This window comes from Mixophyes fleayi, chromosome 7 (assembly GCF_038048845.1).
Source record: "Mixophyes fleayi isolate aMixFle1 chromosome 7, aMixFle1.hap1, whole genome shotgun sequence".
Taxonomy (NCBI): domain Eukaryota; kingdom Metazoa; phylum Chordata; class Amphibia; order Anura; family Limnodynastidae; genus Mixophyes; species Mixophyes fleayi.
Genome location: NC_134408.1, coordinates 44,214,885 through 44,241,440, shown reverse-complemented (window position 1 = coordinate 44,241,440; position 26,556 = coordinate 44,214,885). Strand labels below are relative to the sequence as shown.

At 39.8% G+C, this 26,556-nt stretch overlaps 1 protein-coding gene across 2 annotated transcripts in view; it reads left to right on the top strand.

The window, feature by feature from the left end:
* LOC142097695 (multidrug resistance-associated protein 1-like) overlaps positions 1 to 26,556 on the top strand; it is an 86,847-nt gene that overhangs the window by 57,829 nt on the left and 2,462 nt on the right. Inside the window, exons 20-32 of one of the 2 annotated variants that reach the window (XM_075179755.1) lie at positions 408 to 434; positions 5,689 to 5,767; positions 6,261 to 6,375; positions 7,403 to 7,610; positions 13,300 to 13,610; positions 14,542 to 14,741; positions 15,159 to 15,285; positions 17,098 to 17,199; positions 20,905 to 21,051; positions 22,896 to 23,054; positions 23,606 to 23,772; positions 24,077 to 24,271; positions 25,235 to 26,556. The exon at positions 25,235 to 26,556 is cut by the window's right edge and continues 2,462 nt beyond it. In XM_075179755.1, coding sequence (XP_075035856.1) covers positions 408 to 434; positions 5,689 to 5,767; positions 6,261 to 6,375; positions 7,403 to 7,610; positions 13,300 to 13,610; positions 14,542 to 14,741; positions 15,159 to 15,285; positions 17,098 to 17,199; positions 20,905 to 21,051; positions 22,896 to 23,054; positions 23,606 to 23,772; positions 24,077 to 24,271; positions 25,235 to 25,343 — 1,946 coding nt within the window. In that variant the 3' untranslated portion in view covers positions 25,344 to 26,556. The remainder of the gene's footprint in view (positions 1 to 407; positions 435 to 5,688; positions 5,768 to 6,260; positions 6,376 to 7,402; positions 7,611 to 13,299; positions 13,611 to 14,541; positions 14,742 to 15,158; positions 15,286 to 17,097; positions 17,200 to 20,904; positions 21,052 to 22,895; positions 23,055 to 23,605; positions 23,773 to 24,076; positions 24,272 to 25,234) is intronic. The other variant, XM_075179756.1, reaches the window with a different exon arrangement.

The following is a 26,556-nucleotide window of genomic DNA, read 5'->3' as shown; positions in this document are numbered from 1 at the left end:
GCAACTTTACTTCCGGCCCTTCTTCACTAACTATGCACTTGCTATTTTTATTATATTATATTGTAGGGATCCCCCCCCCTCTTCTTTAGTCTGTAGACTGAAAAAAAGGGGAGTTAGTCCACTTTGCAAATGCAATCAGAACATAGGGATATCTGTGAGTGGAGAAATGGTTTCTCCAGCAGGGCTTCTGAGTGAAGCCCTGCACCGGCAAAGGATTAGGAGGAAGGGGACATTTAAATAAAAAATTATATTCAATTTAGGTTTATTAGTCCTTTTAAAGATGGATAACTAAAATGTTCAAATATATTCTCTGGTTTTCAGAGACCACAACACTTGTCCTTATAGTGACTAGTCTGTCTTTTTCCTAACTCTGCTTATCTTTCTGCCTATTGCTGCCATGAATGAAGTTCACACAGAAGTGGAAGAGGAGGAAGGTTTGTCTTGGAGCATGTCGTCTGTGCATTTTATTTTCTGCATGTCTTCAGATAGTGTCTATCTGAAGTGTCTATTTCTTCATAATAGAACAATGTTGTATGGTGTTCTGTACATGAAGCTTGAAAATTAATTTGTTTGTGAGTTTTATAAAGTAAAGTTTCAGAAGGGTGCTAGAGAGCTTTTTTTTTTTTTTTTTCAATAATGGTTTTTATTAAAGCTTTTAATTACAGGGTACATACAAAAAGAAAAATACACATTTTAAAGAACAGAGGGTGTGAGGGGGAAGGTAGGGGAAGAGGGGGAGGAGAAAGGGAGGCAGTGCAAATCAATGCATATCAATAACATCAAGAAGTGTACACATCCCAACATCTTAACAAATTACAAATTGTGGAATACATAGTCTGGGAAACCACTTCCAGATATTACTATGACGGATTGTGAGGGGGCTTGAAAATGATTGATTAAGCTGAAGTTTTGGAGACATATCGATTCCAATCAAACCATTTGATGTGGGGAGAGGAGGCAGAAGAGGTGTAAGGAACTCCCATGGTTTCCATGTCACAGCTTAGCTGGACCTTAGAGATTATTTTAGCTATGGAGGGTAACGTAGTTGATTTCCATGCCTGGGCAATCACAGCGCGGGTAGCTATAAAAATGTGACCAATGACATACCGATCCCCTGATAAAACTTGTGGAGGAAAAAGGTGCAGAAGTGCTACTTCTGGAGTATTAGGGATCGGAGTTCAGATGACCTTAAGCTACCAAGGTATATACCTCTGCCCAGAGAGCACGGGGCAACTCCAGAAAACGTGGAATATGTCCCCTATTTCTCCACATTCACGCCAACAGGCCCTAGTCTGGGTTGGCCACATTTTATGCAATCTATCTGGGGTCATATAAAGTCTGTGGAGCAGCTTATAGAGCATCTTCGTGTGGTTCAAACACTTCGACACTAGAGAGCTTTTAATATTAGTTTGACCTGATGGAAAGTGTGATCAGTATATCTGTTAAAGTAATGATAGTCTCTATTCACAGCAGGTTGGAACTTTTAAAATCTTAACTCTTCTATTTCCATAGCACTTTATAATTTACACTTAAGCTTATAAAAATGCTGCTGATGGGGTATAGTATGTGGCGATAAGAATTGGGCACTTCAAATTTACTGGCAAAAACTCAAGCTCCTTACCCTTTATAAAATTTTGTCTGCTTTGGAACCTGAGTCTTTTTTAGTGCGGAGCTGAGCGCTTTTTCTATGACAGCCTCAGAACTTTTATTATGTTTTACCGTATTTATTTCGGTTCATTTTACTTTAGAAATCGTATTCCGCAGCTGCAGAGATGCCAAAATCAGCACCTCGTTCTGCCAATAGCACGCTTCCAGTGTGGGTCACCTTCTGGAGGGGGACCTAGTCACTGCCGTTGCAGCTAGCGACTAGAATACCTGTGCTTCCAGCATCATCTGGACGGGACGGACACCAACACTGGACTGCTCAAAGGAGACATCAAGTTATGTGGTCGACCTTCTGATATCCCTTCATTACTTCCCAGTTTGGCAAGCCACTAGAAGGGACACAGCACCCATCTTGGGAGCAGCCAGCAGAAGCTTCTCCCCATCTGCCCTCTCGGCGGCAGACAAGAAGTGGTATTGGGGGTGCTCATTTTCTGTGGGCTCTGTGTTTTCCTCTGACCTTTTTGTCTTTTGCAGCTCCACATTCTCCTGAATTGTGCAACCAGACCGGTCCACTTTTTTTTTTTTTTTCTTTCTAATTTTTTTACAAATTGCCTTGCGCCCAGTCTGGGGTGGATGTCCTGTGCGCAGCATATGAGGCTGAGGACCAGCAGTTGCGCTAGCCTGCGAGTGCACCTGCTAAGATGGCGGAGCCAGCCTGGTCCAAGTCTCTGGCCCAGGCAATTTCAGAGGTCACGCACCTCAACACGTCATACAGAGCAGAGCAGGGATGCTTCTTCCTGAGCCTCTCTCCCAGGACCTTTGGGGTTCTGCCATTACAATGCCTGATGAGCCAGCTTGGGCTCAGGGCCTGGCAAGGTCCGTGCAGAACCTAGTTCAGAAATCCTCTTTCTTGGAGAGGATTCTAACAACTGCCACTACGTCTAGGCTACGGAAAAGGCAACTTTTGGGTTTCTTCAGACTCTAGAAGTGTCTGATTCTGAGTTTTTCTCACTGGTACAAGGTGAAGTGGTGGAAGATTCTGATCCTGAGGTTTCCTCCTGTCCTGACAAGGATTCCTGCAGGGAGGGGGATGATTTAGTGCATGATGTCAGGCAGACACTATGGATTAAGGGCAATTGGAGATTCCAGACAGTTTGCTTTTCAAGAAGAAAAAAAACAAGCGATTTCCTTTCACTCATCTGCTCAGTTGGAGAACCTGTTAGTGATGCATAAACTAAGACTTATCACAGATTTCAGCTCTCGTGCAGATTGCAGTTTCCTTAGTCTCTCCCCAGATACAGTAAAATGTGTATATCCTCCGATGGTGGAGGCTCCAATAACTCACCTACCTAAGACCACTATCATTTTGAACACTGCCATCCTTGAGACCATTTACACTGCGGCAGGGGCCTTTCTTAGAGAAGTTTAGCTTTGGCTTGGGTCATTAAGGTGGTGGAGAGGTAGTCGAAACACTGTTGAAGTCCTTGTTAGCTCGCACACAGTAGCTTCACCTCTGCATGAAGGTCCTAGGAAAAATGGTTTTCACCTTCGAGCCGGTGCAATTTGTGTAGTTCTATTCAAGCGCTTATTTCAAAGCAAAACCTGACTTGCCATCACTTGTCTGGACAGACTTTTAGGCCTTCTCAAAAGATGCCGTTATTGCTCTGCTGAGAAGTGACAACCTCAACAGAAGTCGCCAGTTAGCTGTCTGGGACTGAAGGATGTTGACAGTGGATGCATGCCTTCAAGGTGGGCAGGCATGCTTCAGTACTGTTCCAGGGTCTTTTGGAGTTCGAAACAGTCAAAGCTTTCAATAAATTTGCTGGACCTCGGCAGTTCTCAATACTCTCGTCTCAGTGCTGCAGATGTTGGTTCTTTGGATTTTCCAACTGTTCTATCTGTCAGGTATGAATGCTTCTCATCCAATTGCTCAAAAAGGGAAAAAGAAAGGGCTTTCGGGTGATTCTGATAGTAATGGACTATCCCTGAAGGTCTTGGTACACAAACATCCAGAGCTGGGGCCCAGCTTAGAGTCTGTCTCGAAGACCAGGTCTGTTAAGTCCGGGCCCCTTCATGCACCAGAGTTTATCTTGGCTGACTTGCATAAGGACAGCTTTGGGATGTCCCCAGTGTTCCTGTGTCCCTCACTCTTAGTCCAATGGGGACACTGGACACCCTCCCTTTTATGTTCTTGTTCCTGTTCTTATTCTTTGTTCTTGCACTGTGTCTTGTTAAGATTCTTGTTCCCATTGGAGAACCTCCCCCCCCCCCCCCCCCCGCCTCTTGTTCTGTCCTTTGGGGCTTTGTTTAACAAAATACTGAGGTTCCTAGATAGCCAGTGTTTTATTGATGGGAGAGGAGCTTGAGATTTTGCTGGTAAATTTAAAATGCCTGAGTTCCTGTCCCTGCACTCAATATCGCAGTGTTCGAGTGTACCTCATTCTATTCAGAGAAAAGAATGTTGGTATCCTAAATCATATTTTTTTACATCACATTCCCTGCTGTTCATCTGCCATAGTAATGGAAGTAAGAGTGCAGGGAGATCTAATTGGCACTCTTTGCTTGAGATGTTATATGATATACTGCTTTTAATTGGCTACTGGTGCTCACAAATTTAAAATTTGTCCACACTTCACACAAAGCTGGATACTGATGCAGATGGGTGGAGCTTTGATTAGTTTTTCCGTCTGAGTCTGTAGTTGGCTTGTCTCTGTAGTGCTAAACCTAAAAGTATGGGATCACGACAAATACATGAGGACGGGATGGCAACCAGTGGGTGCATATGTACTGAACTGAGCACAGTACTGGGACATCATATTATTGTGGATTTTGCGAAGGCTTGGCACGTTACTATCATATTGCTGTGTTTTGTGCTGCACTGCACTTGAGACTGGGCTGAACATCTGGGACTGGACATCTGTGTGCTGATCTAGGCATTTGGGTCTGCACTGGGCATTTTGTACTCTTATAGATATTAATGTGGCAGGGTATATTGCTGGTATAATACAGGTATATTGCTGAGCATTTTGATATGGACAGACATATTTATGGGATACTTCTTCAGGCTCGCATGGGTTTCCTTCCATGATCCAGAAACATATGGGTAAATTAGTCCTAGTGTGTTTGTGTCTGCATTGGTGTGCTTGTAGTGGGGAATTTGTATGCTCCACCTGGGCTGGACTGATGTAAATTCTAGATTTCATTGTTTTTGTGATTTTTAATTCTCTTTTACTCTGTTGCCACTGCTGGTGATTAGGGAGATAGTCCATAAGTGATTGCTCAGACTAAATGTTGGATGTAATCTGTGTTGAGTGAGATACTTCAACCAAACAGAGTGAAGTCCCTGACTTGTATATGAAGTGTCTCCAGCAACCTTTACCGAGTCCAATGTCTACAATTACAAGAAAATGTATGATAAGCACGGGACGATGCTAAGTCGGGTTCTGTTCCCCGTAACCTGCATCACCTGTCCATGTTAAATGGAGTATTCTGCTGTCTATGAAAGCAATTGTATTGTGTAGCTGGTTGACATTTACTATTCTATTCATGGGGTCATATACGCTGTGAAAAAATTCCTACTAGACATATCTACATAGTGAGATCTTCAATCCGTGTGGTCTTGCGACTCAATGCATAGATTAAAACATACTCGTCAGCTACACACAACTCCTCCAGAAACACATCCTGTGACATCAAGAGCCAGCTTTCAGTATATCGGAACCATTGTCACGAACGTCTGACCACAAAATAGCTAACTTAAATAATATCTAATGGAAGAGAGAGGGGCACCGCTTTACAGCAGATTCCTCCCCCCACCCCTATGTCCCACCCAATAATAAGTGTTAATAAATAAACTGCAATTAGGCTTTGATTTGTGTTCTAGTGCTAAAGCTGCATGTCCGCTACTCATTAAGGCTGAAGGTGGCGTTGGCAACAAGAGCAGCAGTAACAGGAAACAAGGAAGTTATTTGCCTAAAAAAGTGATGTAGTTGTGTAATAGATTTTAGGGAATTTGTTATCTATTATTTCAGAATGAGCGTAGTCACTATAATGAACATCTTACTTTCCTTTCATGTCACACAGAGACACCACATCCATCTGAAGAGAAACACATGGAGAATGGAATACTGGTGAATGAAAACAAAGAGCGACTTCTACATCGGTAGGTGTCACGTTAATACTGTTCTTTATCAAGACAGTCACCAGGGTAATGTGGTCTGTTTGTCGGGAAAGCGTAAAATTATCATCTGTTACATATGATGACGGCTGATCTTAGAGTGGACTTGTCACCAACAAAGTCAAGATCACCATTTTATGGACTAGTCATGAGAATGCAGCCTATCTATTCACTAGGAACCAGAGGCACAACGATGTACCTGATGAATTGATGAGACTGATATTGGTTCTCAAAAACGGCTGTAGCCACTGTGTGCGGGAGATGGGTCCACTTTAAAGAAGATCTGTTGTCAACATTTAATTAGAAGTATTGTGACTGTGTGATAATACATAGGGTTGTTAACGTGCAACTTATTTTAAATTCAGTTCTATTTCATTTTGTTTGACCTATTAAAATGAGTTCTCTAAGATATTATTTTTACTCCTCTAATGTTAACATGGTTCTCCCTCATGGTGCGTCACCTTTCCCTTTTCTGCAGACAGCTGAGTGCATCCTCTGAGACACAGTCTGCAGACAAGAGCAGCACTGCCGACCTCCAGAAATCGGATGCAGACTGGAAGCTGACTGAAGCAGATAAGGCCAAAACTGGCAGTGTGAGTTACTCTACAAGGGGCACTTTCGCCGTTTATAGAACAAAGTTCAAGCGAGCAGTGTACCAAACTCCTCTGCCCAATGGGGTTCTTGTATACAGTAGAGTACACACCAAAGACTTGTGTATATCCTAATGGTGATCTAGGTTCCAGGTGACACATCAGCAATATAGTCCCATCCATAGTGGACAGGTTCAGAAAATTACACCAATATCAATACTAGAATTCCAAAGGATAAGTTTTAGAATTTCACATGAAATCCATGTACTACTTGGTAGATTGTGGGCTGTTTACATACCAACTAAGTTGTATTGTTATTCCAGTGCATTATTATCCACCATTGCCATTTTTTATCATAAATGAGCAAGAATTGTAACAATTATAGTTATCCCTATAAGCATGTTTATATGTCCTGTGTGGCAGAGTGATTTATCCCTGACACAGGAATCACCAGGGACTGAATTGCATATTGAAAGACCCACTTGCATAGGAGCCTGTTACTGCTGCCTAGTTTGAGAGCAGAAATAGGTGCTGCTTGAACCAGTGTGTCTCCCTGCTCAATTTAGTGAGTAGGTACCAAACTATATCCTACACTGACTTAATGTCTTAATGTGAAGTCACCAGTTGGGGAAAGAACCTAAAGGTTACACACACATTCTTAGTTGTGTTTTTCCGTTTCCTTTCTTCTTGGTGAATGCAACATGTTCCATGTATAAATCTGTTATAAATCTTGTGAGGTTTGAAAGACACCTGTACGTTAGGTTCAAGTTTTGCTAAATTCAAGAATTGTTGACAATACAAAACCTTCAATGAGGCAGCTGCCAATTTAACCCAACACAAACAGTACTTTGTTTATGCTGGGTGGGCTTATTGCATAGTAAGTTGTTACAAGCAATTTGTTATATTTATTGTATGCACTGTAAACACCTGCAACCTGACCAGATTTAAAGAAAAATATAATGCTCTCCGCTTTACATACATTTAACATACACATGGTCCCACAATGACTTGTTTGCTTTTTTTATTTTAGGTTAAACTGATAGTGTTTTGGGAATATATGAAAGCCACCGGTGTCCTCCTCTTTTTCCTGAGTGTCATCCTGTTTCTCTGCAATCATGTGGCTTCCTTGTCCTCCAACTATTGGCTCAGTCTGTGGACCGATGATGAAGTAATCAATGGCACCCAGCAGAACACAAAATTGAGACTTAGTGTTTATGGAGCATTGGGGATGTCCCAAGGTTAGTCAGTTACCTTTGTTTTGCACCAGTTTTCAGAAATGTATTCATGTTATAAATAAATATTTGAGTCCCATTTAAAGTTGCTCCGTTTAGCTCAGAGCCACAGAAATGTTTTGGAGGACTGCAATTATAGAGCAGTGTTTTATGTAATTATTTATAGTCATTATACCAAGAAGTTTAAAATGTGATTTCACATTGGCAATAGGAGGACACATATGATGGACTATGTTTCAGTTCTAGGAGACAGGGTGGTAACAGAACTAACTTTCTGCTCTCCCTAAGTTTTTTTTTATTTCCATAGAGGATGGGCACATGGTCTTCTGCTCTTGTTTACAATAATTGGTATTTCATAGCCACCGCTTTTCCCTGAAATGTGTGTTGCTTTTTTTTTTTTTTTTTTTTTTACACCTGCTCAATCTGCCCTCTCAAACCTTGACAGTCCCTCACCCCCACCTCTGTCCCCAGGCCCAGCCATGGGTTTATCACTATTATTATTATTATTAGTTTTATTATAGGGCGGCACATGTGGTCTGCAGTGCCGTACAGAGGGCAAACAACAAGACAATACATGATAGAACAGTACAATACAGTAAACAAATACAACTACAACTCTGACTGGGGTGCAAAAGAGTATATTCAGTGCAGCCTGAAACCTATAGCTATTAGCATGGGCTCAACTAACAGGTTTAGGGTCACTGAAAGTGGTGCAAAGACAATGGAGGAGTGGAGTCAATAGGCAGAGAGAGCATTCACTGCTGTTGCCCAGCGCAGCATGGTGGTCCTGTCACATGAGGAAGTGGGTGGTGGCAGGAAATAGAACTGTGAATTTTGCGACTAAATCACTAGCTCTGCCTTCTAGCGGTGTGAAACAATCCATGGCCCTTCTACTTTTTGTGGAAAAACCATACTGGAAAAGGTGAGGGTGTTGAATGGGCCAGACACACATTTGGTCAATCTGTCGACATCCATGTCCTTTCTGTTCAGTCAGTGCTTTTATTCAGAAAATGTTGTGGACGTTGAAGCCCTGCTCCCCTTGTGTCTATCAGGATTTGAAAGTTCTACCTGGCCTGTTGCAAGAAGCAGAACCCAAAGAGTTCCCTGTCGCTTGCTGCTTTTCCTTTAAAAGGGCCTGGCTTTTGAGTTTCCCCAAGGTGCAGGTTTCTGTCCTCCCTTTTTTTTTTTTTTTTTTTAAATATATATATCTTAAATTTGCTATTTTTCTTTTTACCTCTCCAACCGTTGGAGGTCAGCAACATCAATACAGCATCCAGGGCTGCTGGATTCCAGGAGCGGGCCAAGGAGGTACCATTCTTGTGTCATCTCCTGACAAGGGGGGAGAGGGAATGGGGCGGTGGTGTAAGTGAACCCACAGTCCATGTCGGCCCTTAAAACCTGGAGACCACTTCTGTGTAGGCCCCGGTTACTAAGAGTTACATCAGGTGGAGGCTGCCGAATAAGCAAGGCAGCACCTGATTGCGTACAGTCTGGTCAATAGGGGACAGTGATTTGTACTGGGCCCTGGGGCGGGGTGCTATACCCAGATAGCCTGGCAGGGACGAGATGCCAGGCTTTCCTCAGAGGGAAGCTTGCCAGAATTCATATTGATGGACCTGCAACTTTATGAATACTCTTCTCCTGAAATCACAGCCGGAGGGAAGTTTTTTTTATGAGGTGGTGTTCTCTAGCATTCTGCAGGGTCCATTTTTGTGTCATTGCACGCTGTGTTCTATCTTTCCGATAGTGAATCGGCAGCTGTCACCTTTCCTTTCTCTCACCCTTGATGAACCTGACCTGCTGACCGGTAATGTCGATTTGGCCTCTGTGCTTTTTTTTTTTTTTTAATTTGTTTTTTTTTTACATTTGTTCAAAATGTACCTTTAAAATAACGTAAGGCACAGTCTGGTGCATGTGCAACGTCAGTCGGAGGTTTCGGTTGCCCCACACACTTGCGAGTACTGCCACGGTTCTGGCAGAACCAGCCTGGGCTAAATCTTTGAGCCAATCTATGACAGAACTTACACTGCTCCTCGCATGTTCTCGAGGGGGAGGCAATGGGAACTTGCCTTCTGCCTCTTCTGGTGAAGCGGAATTAATCAGTTAATCTGAGGGTACTCGGCCAGATCCTCCTAAGGAGCCAGTTTGGTCTCTAAGCTCGGCGAGGTCAGTCCAGAGCCTCGTCAAGGTTTCCTCATGTTTAGAGTGATGCATGTGTAAAAGATCCTGTGTCTACGCAATAAATGCACACAATGTCTTATTCTGCTCCTGGATATGCTCCTTACATCACTATACACTTTCACACTTTCCCTCTTATGACACATTTTCTTCAGTCCTTTAAACCTAATTTACTGTATCACACAGATTTCTAGATACAATATCTCCTGTATACAGACATTATAAATTCATAATTGCAACACAGATTTATATGTATGAAATTGAATCTTGTACAAAAATGTAGTAATATAATTTCAATAACATAATTTTACTCATGGCACATATAATATGACAATCTATGTGTAGGTACAATATCTTATGTATGTGCATGCACATGTATGTGCTTGTGTGTCTGTATCTCAGACCATTTCAATGTTAGCTGCATTATCTCTATGTGATGATCCTAATTGCACTATATATATATATATATATATATATATATATATATATATATATATATATATATATATATATATATATATATATCTTCCTTTGTCCCATTGTTTCAGTGTTTGCAATTAGTTAACTGACAAAAATCCATTCATTTTTCATCGTAATGTGTTTATGTGAACAGGTGGAAAGGTGTTCAGTTAGGAATTATTATTACAATGTAATCCCTAGTACAAAATATCAAGTAACAAAGGGGGGGAGAGAAGCTAAAGGATCTCATATATGATCTTCACATGAATCTGTCACTTCAGCTAGAATTTTAAAACATCAGTGTCCTGTGGCAGTCCAATCCTGAGGGATCACACTCCGAGTACTTCTTTCACCAGGAGGTGGCAGTGGTGTGTATGATTTAGTGCGGGCTATGTACCAATCACTAACCATTCAAGACAGCAAGGAGTCACTGTGCCAAATGATCATAGAAAGAAGTTTCCTTCCTTTCTTCCCCTCAGCTGGAGGATAAATATATGAAGTGTGGTAAGACCTGGAGGCAATTTTCAGGTATCTCACAGACTGCAGACCCTTTTATTCTCTCTCCAAGGGTGATACAGATAAATGGGAATCTCAAGACAACACTACTCTTCTAATTCCAAATGAGGCAGCCCTTAGGGATGGCAAAGATAGTAAATACAACCCCTTCCTCAAGTCTATATATTTGGCTTAGGCTATGCATTGGTTTACAAGGCAATAATAAAGGGGTTTTGAACACACTCTGGCTTAAGGCCTAGGAATAGATGCCTAAAGGCAATGTCTTATTTGATCCAGAACTGGATACGAATTACCAGGTCATGGGGGGGAGCAGCGTTCCTTTCTGCCCATTAATGTTCCGCATCCTAGGTTTCATTCCGCAGGAGAGGTATAGCGTCCAATGTCTAGAGGACAATTCTTCGCTTCTCGTGGACAACAGGTTAGCAAAGAGACAAGTTTCTAAACACTCAGAAAATCAGTTGGCATGAAGGGCAATCTGCCCGCCCAAGAACACCTGTGGTGGAAGTCGAATCTGTGGTTCAGTACCACTTCAGATATTTGAATGACAGGAATCGTAGGTGAGGGATATACCATATATCTCGATATATATCGGGAGAGGAGTACTGATGACACCTCCCAAATGATGATTTTTTACTACTGACCTTCCTGGACACAAACCAAGATAACTAGCTTTTTAATGTCCTCAAGGGTGGTCATCCAGTACCATAATTACAGTTGGGATTTATTCAAATTTTTTTCTTGGTCCATAAGACAGAAGGATCCTTTCAGCCCATTTTCAGCCTATGGTCCTGAACACCCAGCTTCAGGTGGACAGCTTTTAAGGGATCTCTGGAGTCTGTCATAAACAGCATGGAGCAGAATGAGTTCCTGGTCTCCATGGGCATCAATGATGTATACTGATCTGGGTGGGTCAACAATGGCTTTTCAGATTCACAATTCAAGATATATACAAGAGCATCATGGCGGTTTGACTGTTTTTCTAAGATTCAGGCAGGTGACCATCATTTCTTACCTGGATGATCTGTTCATCAAGGCAGGTCCTAGACTTTGCTTAAAACTCATGCAACCCAGACCGTAGAATCCCAATTGGTGGAAATCAAGCTTAACACCCTCCCAGCAAATTGTTTTTTAGGGCTGCTGTTTAGCACCAAGCAGCAGAAGGTGTTCTTGCCAGGAGACAAAATATTTTCATTGCATGGGTTAGTAAAGTTGGCTCTCAAGCTGGAAGTCTGTTTTTTTACCCAAACAAAATAAATAGTGCTGTCGCTAGTGGAGAGATAAATAGAGCTGGGGCTAGTAGAGAGTGCTAGTGCAACTAGCTAGATAGTTCATCAACACATTGTTCCTTCCTTATGTAAGGTAGCAGTCTTCCTCTAGATCACTACTTGCACAGACATCGACAGCAGCTACGGTAGAAAAATGAGCAGAGATTTCTGTCAAATCTCCGCTGCAAAGCGTCTAGTGGACAGTAAAGAGACACTATACAGCTAATTAAATCTCCCCTAAAGTTTAAGGCGAGGCGCGTGTTCTCTAGTGTGATACCTTTTTATAATGAGAACAATTGTGCTCAGAAATAAATTGGTAGTGAGAAGTGGCCCTGTACCATTTAACTAGCTGGCCTTGCTAAATATAAGCCCCCTATACCTGGGAGGTTCCACTATATGACTATTTTCCTTTTTCTTGGGGATTGGTACATAGTGACCTGTATGTGGAATGACCCACGGAACAGATTACAGATAAGATTTATCGTCTTGTTTTGCATGAAAGTAGGTGGTCTTGACCTTTGTGAAGGTGTATTTTGCATGCTTCCAGATGAGGGAATTCTAGAAAGACCTAATAACAAAATGGTCATACCATCACTTGACCAGTCAGTTCATTTGATTCTCTCCAAGTTCATGTCAGTCACCCATCTGGTGGCTCAGGGTCGGCTACCTCAACTAGTGTTGTCCCTTCGCCTTTTTGGAATGGATAATTGTGACAACAGACACATGCCTTAGATGCTTAGGGGGCTGTCACTCTTCACTGTAGTTTTCAGGGCTTTTGTACTTCGGGCGAGTCAAAAGCTTCTGATGAATGTGCTAGAATGGAAAGTGGTGTTAAGTGCTCTATCCAAAGGACATCTGTTGCAAGGAATGGACATAAAAAATCAATCGGGCAATGCCACTGCTGTAGCATGCATTAACCGTCATCAGGGAAGCACCAAGAGCTCCCTTTCCATGAGAGAGAAACCAGAAATAAGGCGCTGAGTGGAACCAATATCTCAGCGATTTCAGAGATGTTCTGGTGGAGAACTAGGAAGCAGATTTTCTCCACTGACACTCCAGAGAATGTTCTCTATCAGGAGGGTTTGCAGCAGATGTGTAATTAACGGGTCAGCCATATGAGGACATAATGTTATCTCAGTTAAACTATAAGGTGGACTGATTCTGCACAGAGAAGCTAATATTATAAAGTGACATTAATACTGCTGGCATTGCTTTCATCGCGGACAGGTGTTTGGGCATTAAGGATTCAGCTGTGCTTCTTTTTTTCTACATTGCAGGCATTGCTGTCTTTGGATATTCCACGACTGTATCCCTAGGGGGCATCCTTGCTTCTCGTTATCTCCACGTGGATTTACTTCATAACGTCCTTCGATTTCCAATGAGTTTTTTTGAACGGACTCCCAGTGGAAATCTTGTGAATCGTTTTTCAAAGGAGATGGATACCATAGATTCTATGATTCCACAGATCATTAAGATGTTTATGGGGTCACTATTTAATGTAATTGGAGCTTGCATCATAATTCTGATTGCAACACCAATTGTGGCTGTGATAATTCCACCTCTGGGTCTGATTTACTTCTTTGTACAGGTGAGTATTGTTAAGCTGTTCTGACCGTGTTTATTGAACCACTGCCTGCAAGAAATTCTGATGTAAAGGGCTAACTCCCAATAAAATAAGCCATGTATATTGCACACTTCATTTCCGTTTAGGTAATGTTACAGAAGTAGTAACCATTAAAGGTCTTAATTGGACAATGTGAAAGTGATATTCACTTCTCTTGCCCTAAAGTTAGAGCAGGCTGCAGATTTACAGTATATATTAGATACTCTATTAGAAAGTGATCTAACAGACTTACTGGACAGTTCCATTTCTTTATTAAAAATAGACAGGACGTTGTTTAAAAAAAAAATATATATATATATATATATATATATATATATATATATATATATATATATAAAAAATAAAGACAAAGTATTGTCCACAAACATTAAAATATCCTTTAGTTATGACTGTTCAGTCTATACACACACACAGCAACACAATTGTTTTCAAGCATTGAGCTATTAAAATTCTCAAACCTTCCACTGCTGGGTTGGCCAGTCACCTCCATTAGCACACGTGTCACACTGTGCTGGATCAGATCCAGTCCATCTGACTAGGATCTCTATATGTCATGATGGGGTCACACAGCAGTAGCCAGTACTTTTCCCAACATACAGTGCCAAGGAAAAAATCTCTTTCCATCATCAAAACTTTATAGAAAATATGTCTAGAAATGTTTACATGAACTCTTATGAATCGTACTGGTATTTTGATGAATGTACTTAGTATTTTGTTTTTTGTTTTGGTTAAATGGAATGAAAGAGAATAGATCAGGGAAAAGTTTCATATTGTCAATATGGGGTAATATCCATAAGGAATAAATATTATATGGAGCATGTTGGATAATTTGAAGATTTTGCTTGCTGCAGCAAAAGCAAAGATTTCTTTTTTTAACTTCCCCTTTTTTCTTTAGAGATTCTATGTAGCAACATCACGGCAGCTGAAAAGGTTAGAGTCAGTCAGCCGATCTCCGGTATATTCTCACTTCAATGAGACTCTACTAGGTGCTAGCGTCATTCGGGCATTTGGGGAGCAGAAGCAATTCATCCATATTAATGACTTCCGAGTGGATGAAAATCAGAGAGCCTACTACCCAAGCATCGTCTCTAACAGGTACATCCTCTAAGTTCTAAGTCTGTACATGGCAAGTTTATTATTAGCATTGGGCGCTGGTGGGACACAAGCCATCCTTTTTATGAAGTGCTAGGCTCTATTCTAGGACCAATCTTTATATTTTTTGGGTTGTTTAGTTATGTTGTCTGTTATCAAAGTCCTTGACTTTCCTTGACTTTCCTTTTTCTTTTTCTTTTCTTTCTAGATGGTTGCTGAAATGTGTATAAAATTTGTTTGTAATTCAATTTCTAATTATATGAAGTTACTGTAGGGTTTGACTCGATAGAAATGTCCACAATTGAAACTCTGATATCATTGTCTTGAAATTCTATATTTAAACAAATCACTCCTGACTATTTTCTGGGACTATATTTTGTAAGTAACTGGGCAATGAATAATTCTGTGTAATGTTTACAGGTGGTTGGCCATCAGATTGGAGTTTGTTGGGAACTGTATAGTTCTGTTTGCCTCACTGTTTGCAGTGATTTCCAGGTATACTCTCAGTCCTGGATTGGTTGGGCTCTCGGTTTCCTATGCTTTACAGGTAATGCAACTTTTATGCTACTTTTTTATAGCAGGATCTTTTATATTTATCAATGAATTTCAGATTTTAAAATGTTTTATTTTGCCTCGACAAATTTATTGATTAAAGCTGCAAGCCCAGATTGAGACTCAGTCTTTCCTTTATAAAATATCTGTGGGGTAGACTTACATTGTCTCCACTCCAAGATAGTCTCTCAGCTGCTATGCACTTGTGTTTCAAGCTCCTTTCTGAGGAGTATGTGACCTGATCTGTGAGTATGAGACCTCCCAACATCTATCTAAATAGGGGCAGAGTAAGACGGAGGGGGTTACTGTGAACAGTCATACTGAGAACAGGGGTGTTCCAAAGTTTTTCTACTCACCACATCATATGTCACATGACTGTGGTTGCTATAGTAGTCGCATGACATTTGGCAAAAGGGAAATCATGAATGCCATCTTTTAAGATACAAAAAGGTAAGTAAAACATTTTTTTACAGGTTTTATGGTTAAAAAAAAAAAACATAAGAAAATCATGCAAAACAAATGGCCATCATTTTATATTTCATGGGATTACAGCTTTAACTTTGATGTACTGTATTAAAAATCGGAGGCTTCATTGATTAAAAAAAACAAACAAAGGCTGTTCTTACTGTAGGTCCATGCTGGACCAGTGTAATAAAAGTTTGTTGCTTTCTCATTATGTACCGTCAAATAATATACTGTGATATTAGTGCTTGCCAGGTAGGTAATATAAGGAGTTGTATGGCTGAGCTCTGTGTATCTTGTACAAGGGGCCAGGGGGCTCTTATATCTGTCCACTAAGCAGCATTCCACAGTTCATGGAAACATGGGCAGCACGGTGGCTTAGTGGTTAGCACTTCTGTCTCACAGCACTGGGGTCATGAGTTTGATTCCCGACCATCTGTGTTGAGTTTGTATGTTCTCCCCGTGTTTCCATGGGTTTCCTCCCACAATTCAAAAACATACTAGTAGGTTTATTAAGGATGATGATGATGATGAACATACAGCTGAACCCGATATGGAGATTAAGGTGTTTCATAGACAAAAAAAATAATCTATACAAGCTTTATTTGTCTATGGAAATACAAGTATCTGCATAAATTGTAAAGGCAGCATAGGGTGCAGAGAGGAAGCTTTGTCTGCTGCACTTGCTCCAAGATAATGTTCAGCATCATTTCTCAGCTCAGATTCACACCAGGCTTCTGTGTACACCTACTGACGTACTGCAGTGTTATACAGTTGGAGATTTCTGTAATCCCCAGCTTCTTTTGGGAAAACTCTTTCGGTTACATTTTGTATACAAGATGGTTCATTTTTAGCTTCAGGGATGTGCTCACATTGGGTCAGTCCTTGCAGTTGTCTGCTTTATAAAAACATAATTCTGTGACTCTAAACAGACCTGGCCATAACATAAAACAGCAGCACATCTAAATCAGAAGTGGTGCGGCTATGTCCCCTGCACCATCATGCATGTATAATTCCTTATACAGTAATGTACTATACATAGAGACCAAAGAACAATAGTAAATATATCCACAAACACATTCACTTGACTACTTGCTCAACCTCTTAAATACTGCTCCATGGTAGATGTATGTAATGTCTTTGGGCAACTATTCTAAATATAAATAACATCTAACTGTAACACTGTGTGGGTTATAATTGGAAATTAAGTCCAATATTATGGGCTTTTTTGTTGTTTAGAATGTAAAAAAAAAAAAAAAGTAAAATGCAATAAAATTTTACCTGATTTAAAAAAAATATATAAATAACATCACAAATGTAACATTTTCCATTATACTTCATTTAGGTGACAACATACCTGAACTGGCTGGTGAGGATGTCCTCTGAACTGGAAACCAATATTGTGGCAGTGGAACGAGTGAAGGAATATTCAGATCTGGGGCAGGAGGTACATTGAAGTCTACAAACTCTACTTCTGTTACAGATAAACCATACATCCATTTTTCTGTTAACATTTTCTTACACGTAACTTTCACAAAACAGATTTCCAATCAATCTAGTTTCTTCTAAGGCTGTAGTACACAGAACATTTCACATGTTCTTACACCTTACTACCAATTTGGGATTGTGTATTCAAATAAATTGTTGTGTTGGTACTTTTAGTAGCAGTACATATCCTTTAGTACAGGCCTGTCCAACCTGCGGCCCTCCAGATGTTGTGAAACTACAAGTCCCAGCATGCCCTTCCAGCTATCAACAGGTTGTCTACTGGCAAAGCATGCTGGGACTTGTAGTTTCACAACATCTGGAGGGCCGCAGGTTGGACAGGCCTGCTTTAGTATATACTGTAATAGTGGCCACGAATGAAGTAAAACGCCTTTCTATAATCATCGACTAATTATCTTCACTCCTCTAGTACGACTCTAGAAATGTTCTACATTAAATCCATTTTTATACATGTATACATCTGTTCACCTACTTTCTTTTACTCTCAGCTACATTTATCAGATCTTAAGATAAACTTCTTTAAGTCAACTCTTAAATATTGCCTACATCCTGTGGTTCATCGTATATCCTGTGAATTCAGTGTGCAATGTAAACACCCATCACACCACGGGCAGCCTGCTTGGTTATTACTGGATAGGATGGATTTGTAGATTATGGTTTTCACCATACCCTGGTCCTATCAGTGTCAAATGCAGTGCGTACTCTTTACTTACCACCAGTTATCAAAAAAGCATTAAAATATAATAAAACATTATAGTTTTCATTTATAACACCACCCCTGCTATAATGCCTATTTCACCCGGTGTTTGAGGCGTATAGTATAAAAAGGAGCTATGTAGCTGGAATTTAGATTCATAAGACCAGGTCATATTTTCCCAGTAATATTAACCATTTCTGTTCCTTAACCCACTACAACTGCATGTTGTTGTGTTTTCATTGTCGGGGGTAGAACTCAGGTGGTCAGTTGTCATATTTGACTAGGATGAGATGTGCTCTACTTTGGGCTCCATTATTGGGTATGAGGGTACCCTAATTTGTTACTCTGCACATCTGTCTGAAAGCTACAGATGTGTTTTCTCTGCCCAGAAGTGGAACACGGTCTTAGTTTATTTGTCTCCTCCACATAAACAGCAATATTGTTCTTTAAGATATCCTGATATTTGAAAATGTGTGAAATTTAAATAAACTCTTGTAATTACCTTTTATCTGTATCAAAATCAGGAGCCATTTTTATATAGGGTACTTATGCTGACCACACAATTGACTGTAGCATCGGGATTGGCCCGATTATTGCTGCCAGTATTCCAATTCCTGTAGCCAGTTTAATATACTACATAATCTTGTTTAATGCCTTTAATTTGCATGTTGCAGGAAATTTAAGTAACAGTAAAGAAGTATTGCTGGCCACATAGCCTGTTCCTCTTCCGTCACCCAAGCATATGGTGTATTCTCTTATGTGGCTTCACATTTAGGTTTCGGAATGGGATGAGATTCCATTATTTTGTGTTTAGGGCTGAGCAGCCAGTTACTCATTAACCAACGTGCACAATAAGATGATTTGTTTCAATCAGATTATAGACTTGGCAACCATTGTGTAGAAGTACTGTGTGTGTGTGTAAGTGTTTTAAAAGTGACAGGCACTTTAAGTCTAAAAATAAATATGTCACTATAGTTTGACTATGGAGGTTGTTACCCGTGTTTTATATTGTGTTAACAGAATTAAATGTTCTGATTTGTAGATACTGGTTTGGAAGGTATGAACCTTTTGTATTGCATTGAAAGAAAACAATCTGCCATATGGACTATTTGGATAATACTCTTTTACGCAATGTTTTAATTAAACAAAGTTACATATATGTATGAAAAATATGTCTGCAATACCCACCCATGTTATCATTCCTGACCCACAGGCTATGAACCCCTGACAAACCCTTTTGAGTTTATTGGCTTCACAATAGGAAGTGTTTGCATTTTTTGAATTTACATTATTGCTTTTGCTTGGTTCACTGAATGGTGAAATATGCTCGGAATTTTGTTACTCAAAAAATGAGAGTGGTGGAAAAAACCAGAGTGTAGATCCTCCATTAATACCGAGACTGTTTTCTGTCTGTGCCCTGACACGGGCAGTGGCTCTTTTCAGCTACCTCCTTCCATTTTATCTATTTGGAGCTATAGATAATGTTTTAATTGCTCCTTTTCATTTTCCAGACAAGTGGAAGTCAAAATTAAACTGAGTTTTAAGGTGCATTTGGCCAGCGTCAGAGTGCCTTTTTGGTCCTCTCCATATGTACCCCAGTTTTGAAGCAGTTGGAGATATACATTCTAAAAAGTTGTTCTATCGTAAATTATATTATAATGTGAGCAGAGATTATTGGAGGAGATCAGTGTGCTGATCTTGTGGGAGGCAGTGGCCTGTGCACAAGTGTCTTAATCTGAGGCAGGTAATGCGGTCAGGAAGCCGCAAAGTTTTACTAATGGAAGATACAGGGTCTTACAGCAGCACAGAGTGGTAAGGTGAGGCACTTGTCAAACTGGTGTGGGAGGATGATGGGGCCAAATTAAACTCTATTGAAAAGATCATTTATACAAAAAATCAAATGGCAGTCTTGTGGTGCATTACCTTTTATGTAGCATTAGAACACTGCAGAGCCCTAAGCTGTCCATGCAGTTATTGATCATGTGTGTCAGGCTAGAGCTGAGCAACTGGATCTCCGAAGTGTGTGGCCAAATTTGACATGGTCTAATCATTGAGTGCTTGGGCCAAGTGGAGATGGTAGATCACTTCTTAATGCAGTCGGAAGATGGACAGTGCCTGGAATTGATTCTAAGAATTTTGTTTCTTAGTGGGCATTGGCTGCAATATCAATGTGGCCAGCATTACTTGTATAACTGTGTACTCGACTAAGGGAAGAGCTGAGAGTTAAGGACTTGCCTGATGTGACATAAGAATTGTTCAGACAACGTAACCTGTATTGCTGTACATAGAGAAAACAACTTCCACTTCAACACACATTTAGAATTCCTCTTACAAAGCTTCCTCTTTCTTCAGCTTGAAATGCAGAACTATAGAACTATAATTGTAACTAGGCTGGAACTTTGTAAGGGAATTCTAGCAGTAACTGAAATAGGGGTTTATAGTGGGGGTGGTCAAAAAATGAGCATAGCAGTTGACAATCATGTTGTCATACCAACTTAATACTGCGTCAAGCTCTCTATATGAAATATTGGTTGGTGTTCTCCCCAGAAAATTTCGCCAGCCAGGTGGCATTAAGAAGCAGCCGGCTGGGGGCAGTTGTAATACTTTGCAATAATATTGAAAAATGTTGGAGGTTGTTACCCACACCTGGCCAGCCTGGTGGTCAGTGGTGTAACACACACTGCTAGCTGCAGTGCTCAAATTATGCCTGTTCTAATAGGAGAAACAATGGTTTATTTTATTATAATTGGACTCTTTTGGGCTCCAAGATCCGGATGGAGCACCCGGGAAATAGGTGCTGTGGAAAACACTGATTACTGTATTGTCATGGTGTATATTTAGCATGGTGTATATCGCTCTGTCTACATCTCTATATTTTTTTTATTCATAATATTCTAATATATTATAATTTGTTTTATTTATTTTGGCATTCTATCTTTTTTTACTTAGGCTCCATGGACTATTGAACAGACAGCACCAGAAAGCAACTGGCCGCATGAAGGGAAAATTGAGTTTCAAAATTTCTGTTTGCGTTACCGTGAAGATTTAGACATGGCTTTGAAAAACATAAATGTTACTGTCCAAGGTGGAGAAAAGGTAAATGGAGAGGGCACCAGCATCCGCTAAACTCTCATAATATTATGGAGCAAAAGAACTGTTTTTAATAGAAGTGAAAAATAGGTTAGAAAGTTGCCAACTGTACCTTGTGTAGGAAACCTTTTGTAAATTAGGCAGGTATAACATGTACATGTTTCCTTCATTAAAGAATCAGGACATAATTAACAATTGTCTAGTCCTCAATAAGTCCTAAAATTTGAAAGATCGATTGTGACAAAAACACACAACATATTTTACTCTATAAGGATTTATTCAGCAAAAAATATACCAGTATAAAGAAGCCATGTGTGAAAAAAGTATCCCCCCACCCCAAATGTATCAGTACCTTTAGTACAACCTTTAATAACAATGAGGTGAAATAATTGTTTGCTGTATGAATAGTCTAGTCTCTTGCATTGTATTTGAGGAATTTTGGCCCACTCCCTAACACTGCTTTAGCTCATTGATGTTTGAGAGCATTCATTTGTACAGTTCCCTTGAAGTTCCCTCCACAGCATCTCAATGAAGTTGAGGCCTGGACTTTGAAAAAGATAATAATCAAGGTTTTGAGATAGCCATGTCAGCCATTCGGTTGTAGATATCTTGTGCTTGGGATTATTGACCTGTTGTATGATCCATATTTGGCAAAGCTTCCGTTGTATGACAGATTGCCTCACATTTTACTATAGAATAATTAGTGGTTGACTCTCAATGATTTTGGACACCTCAAAACACCTGTGGTTACAACCCCCCCCCCCCCCCCCACCAGACAACACCCCTCCACCTCTGTACTCGATAATTGAGATGCATGATCCTCTTTATAACTGGAGGACATTGTTCCAGAAGCTTCTTGTTTCGGTAACATGTCACTTTGCAAACCTATGCCGCACTGCAATATTTATTTTATTTTGTATTTATTTTTAAGAGAAGGGGTTTACTTGGGGCTACCCTTTGTGAAAGCCATACATGTTTACCATTCCTTTTGTGATGGTAGTCTCATGAACTTTAACATTTACAGTGACCAGAGACCTGTAGGTCCCTTGATGTAGTGTCTTGGTTCTTTGTGATCTCTCTGAGCATCATATTGCTTTATCTTTGAGGGAATTTGCTGGAGCACTCATTCCTGGGAAGATTGACAACTGTCTTCATTGTTTTCCATTGGTAAATAATCCATCTCACCGTAGAGTAGTGGACATCAAATTCTTTGGAAATGGCTGCTTTTCAAATGTTGCTGCTTCTCAACACTTTCCAGGTTGATTATGCCCTGAGATGTATAAACAGATTTGAAAGAGGGTGTACTTTTATTTATTTTACATGACCAATATCATTTTGTGTGTTCGCTGCCAAAAAAACAGTTCATAAAGTAATATTAACATGTATTGTTAGTCGTGTACCTCTGAGACATCAACTTAACGCTTGTGTTTTGCTGTATGTAGATAAATATACTTTTGTGGCTGAATCAACCTTGTATGTTGTAGTTGTGACTGCGTGTCTCTTCTTAAACTAGAGATGACATTTTATGTTGGCTATTCACCAATTTGTTAACCATTTTTGGTCACAATTACAATATGCAATCCATTTAATACGTATTCCTGTAATCTACTGGATATGTAATACTATGTAATAGTATATGTCTGGGCTGCAGATGCTTGCACAGTCCAATTCACCCTACAACCCCACTTTCTGTTGCTGCATCTGACAAACTTTCGTCTCTAATTATCGTACCTTTGGCAACGTATCGGAACCAAACTGGCAGCCTGAAATGGTAACACTTGTTGAATTCATGCATGGTAATTATTATTGGCAGTGCTGTTAAATGGTATTCTCTTATCTTTCTTTTAAAGATTGGCATTGTTGGTAGAACCGGAGCCGGTAAGTCGTCTCTCACCCTTGGGTTATTTCGCATCAATGAGGCAGCCGCAGGAGAAATCCTTATAGATGGATACAACATAGCAAAGATTGGTCTGCACGACCTCCGATTTAAGATTACTATTATTCCACAGGTATGATTACCTCATGGACTAACTTATTGATATGTTAGTTTTATGAGAACAAGGATGTTGTACTGTTAGAGAAGAACGCCACCCAAAATGTAGTTTTGTTTTGCTAAAATACAGAGTATTACTTACCGCTAGTGCAAGTTCATTGTTAAGAGGCAACAGCTGGGTCAAAAGGAGTGCTGCTACCAATTGCTTGTTTCAGACAAACCCGTCGGATGTGAACAACGTAGCCATGTTTTTTTCTGACTCGTGAACCTGGTGAATTTATGTTAATGGAAAGATGGAGAAATCATTGTGCTATTTCTGACACACCGACTTATTGTACTATAAACTCCGTACTTAATTCTGAAAGTAGTGTCAGTTAAATATGTTGTTGTGAAACTAGCACTGATCTAGGAGGGCAGCTCGCTATGCAGCATATTAGAACTTTGCATTTTCCTTTAGTTTGCTGCTACTGATTCTTGACATTCAGTGTTCCCAGAATAAGGAACCTGCTGACTTCCAGGGTAATGTTATCTTTAACTGAAAGCAAACCTGCCTTTTTCCTTCTGCAGGACCCAGTCTTGTTTTCTGGATCCCTTCGAATGAACCTCGACCCCTTTGAGAAGTACACGGATGAAGACATATGGTCTGCTCTGGAGCTTGCTCACCTTAAAACCTTTGTTTCAGGCCTTCCTGACAAGCTCAACCACGAGTGTGCTGAGGGTGGGGAGAATCTCAGGTGCGCTAACAAACATTTTTGATTTGTAGTGTTTAACATCTCTGTTGAAACTGATAAAAGCGGCTTACTTTTAATTATATTGACTATACTATACAAATACTCTGAATTATTTTGGGGAGACCCATGGATTTATTTGTTTTCTTACTAGCCACTGACAAAGCTTGTACCTTTTTAACGTTTCTTCCATCTCTCTATATTTCTGTTTTCCGTTCTGAACACTTAACACGAATGGAGGTTTAGAGGGAAGGGAAGAATTTCAGTGTAGTCCCTGTAAATAGCATTTTGCTCTCTAATTACTTTACAGCATTGGCCAACGTCAGTTGGTGTGCCTGGCAAGAGCCCTTCTTCGTAAAACAAAAATCCTGGTTCTAGATGAAGCCACAGCAGCCGTTGACCTTGAGACTGATGGGCTCATTCAGTCGACCATTAGAAAAGAATTTGAAGATTGTACTGTTATAACGATCGCTCACCGGCTCAACACTATCATGGATTACACAAGGTAAATGTACACTTGGATTGTTTAAAGAAGATAATCTTAGTGGCAGTTTTACATCTACTTCAGAAGTATTTCAAAGTTTTAGAAGACTTCAACAATAATGCACTTTTTATACAAATATGAACATAGTGTCTTATGCCTGGTGAAGAATCATTTAACTAGTGAGTTCTGATGGCACTGAAGTGATGACATCAGAGCTCACCAATTATAAGTAGTGGTTGTTTTCTAGAAAAATATGTGTATTATAGGATATGAGAGATATAGAGATATATATATATATATATATATATATATATACACATACATGTCACAGCATTATGATTTTATATGGTCGCAGGACTGTTCATTAAATTAGAATATCTAATTTAGTGTTGTAAAATAATGTGATGCAAACCTATAGTAATCAGTCTTTTATTTTTGTGCCAAACCTGCACTAGATCGATTAAAGCTGATTAATTACTATAGGTTGTTGCATTTATGCACTGTTTGTTAAGTTACTTCCAGTGTATTTCTCATATATCCTTTTACGCTTGTTGAGAAAGTCTGGTTAATTTCCTGCCACTAGGAGGCAGGATACTAAGCTTGCATTATGCTCCAAAATATAAATAGTAATAGTTTAGATTTTTTTTTTTTGTGACTAACAAATGAATGGACAGGGGCACAGTGGACAAAATAGGAATAGTGGCATACTTAAAACTGCTTATTTCGGGCACTAATGGTCTACACTGTATTGTTAAACTGAAGGCATAATTATGTAATGCAAGGTGTTAATTTTATTAGTGCTTTACACATCCTAAACACACAGTGCACGTTAATTACGTATACCTATTGACTTACAGCCTCTTCAGTCGCCTATTAAAATTTCAAATTGCATCCAAAAGTCTACATTTTCACAGCTTATAGACAGTGCTATATCCTGTAAACATTTTAACATTCTGTTATTGTTCATTTTTCTCTTCGTTTTAGGGTGATGGTTCTGGATAGAGGCCAAATAGTGGAGTTTGATTCTCCCAGTAACCTTCTTCAGAAGAAAGGCATTTTCTACAACATGGCCAAAGATTCTGGATTAGTGTGATTGTTGCATTGCTTTCTTGAAGGATCACTCCTGAAGACTGCCTATTGACTAGGTGTTATGCTGGACTGTTAGTGAGCTACAGTTTCCACCAGACTTATGCAAACATGACTGACGCGGAATGCATTTTCTATTCTTTGTAAATGATATTTTTCTTCTCTTAGACTGGAATTTTCAAGCTCTCATCATATAGTCACCCTAGTAATCTAAAATGCTGATACTCCATAAACTCCTACTTTGTGGGTGGGGTGTACATTCTTTTGCAAGTTAATCCATGGCATGCAGTAACAGGATCATTAGATCATTATGGCTTGATTTGATAAGTTATAACCCGAAGTGAAATTTGCTTGTTCTCGTCAACTTTTTTAGTGGTTAGAATATAGAACACTCCATCTTCGTTAGCCAAGCCTATTCCCCTAGCCAGTCTTGGACTACAATCCATTCTGAACTGGGCACATTTTGCTTTGTGAGCAGACTGAAGGAGTAAATATAGAGAAATCTCATTATCTAAGCCTGGCTTCCAAAAATGTTTTGGGGTGAAATATAGGAAGCCGTTTTTTTAATGCTTAGTGTTATTACAACATGTAAGGGAGTGACCGTATAAATAGTTTTGTTTATAGTGTCATTATTGTATCACTGTCCCAAAACTGTAGATATGTATCAGGTTATTACTATTCTAGATGTTCCTGACACAGATTATATTACTGTTTTTGGTGGAATGATGGTACAGAGAAATGGATGTTATGATTTCTGAACGTGAGCTCTACAAAACAGCCTCATTCTTTATGCTGACTTATATATAGGCTATGCCTTAAAGGTAGATGATTATACACCTCACACACAGACAATTGCACAGCTTTAAGATCTGTTAATGCAAATGCCAAACCTTTGCACACTTGTGATGGCAGCATGATACGTCGGGTTGATGATTTTCCAGTGTCTCGTGCAGTTGTTCCATGGGCAATACGTGTATTCCATGAAATTCTGCAATGCCATTCACCCAAAGTCTCAGGAAAATACATTTGTACTAAAAACAATGTGTACAATTTAGTTTTCACCTTTATTTATTTACCACACAACTATAAAATCTGTATATTTTAATTCTGGAGGAAGAGAAAAACATATTTTTGCTGGTATCTGGGAAAACAGCTAAGCTTTTATACTTAGAATTCTAAAAGGTCAATATTTTCATGTTAATCCTTTCAGCCTGTTAGAA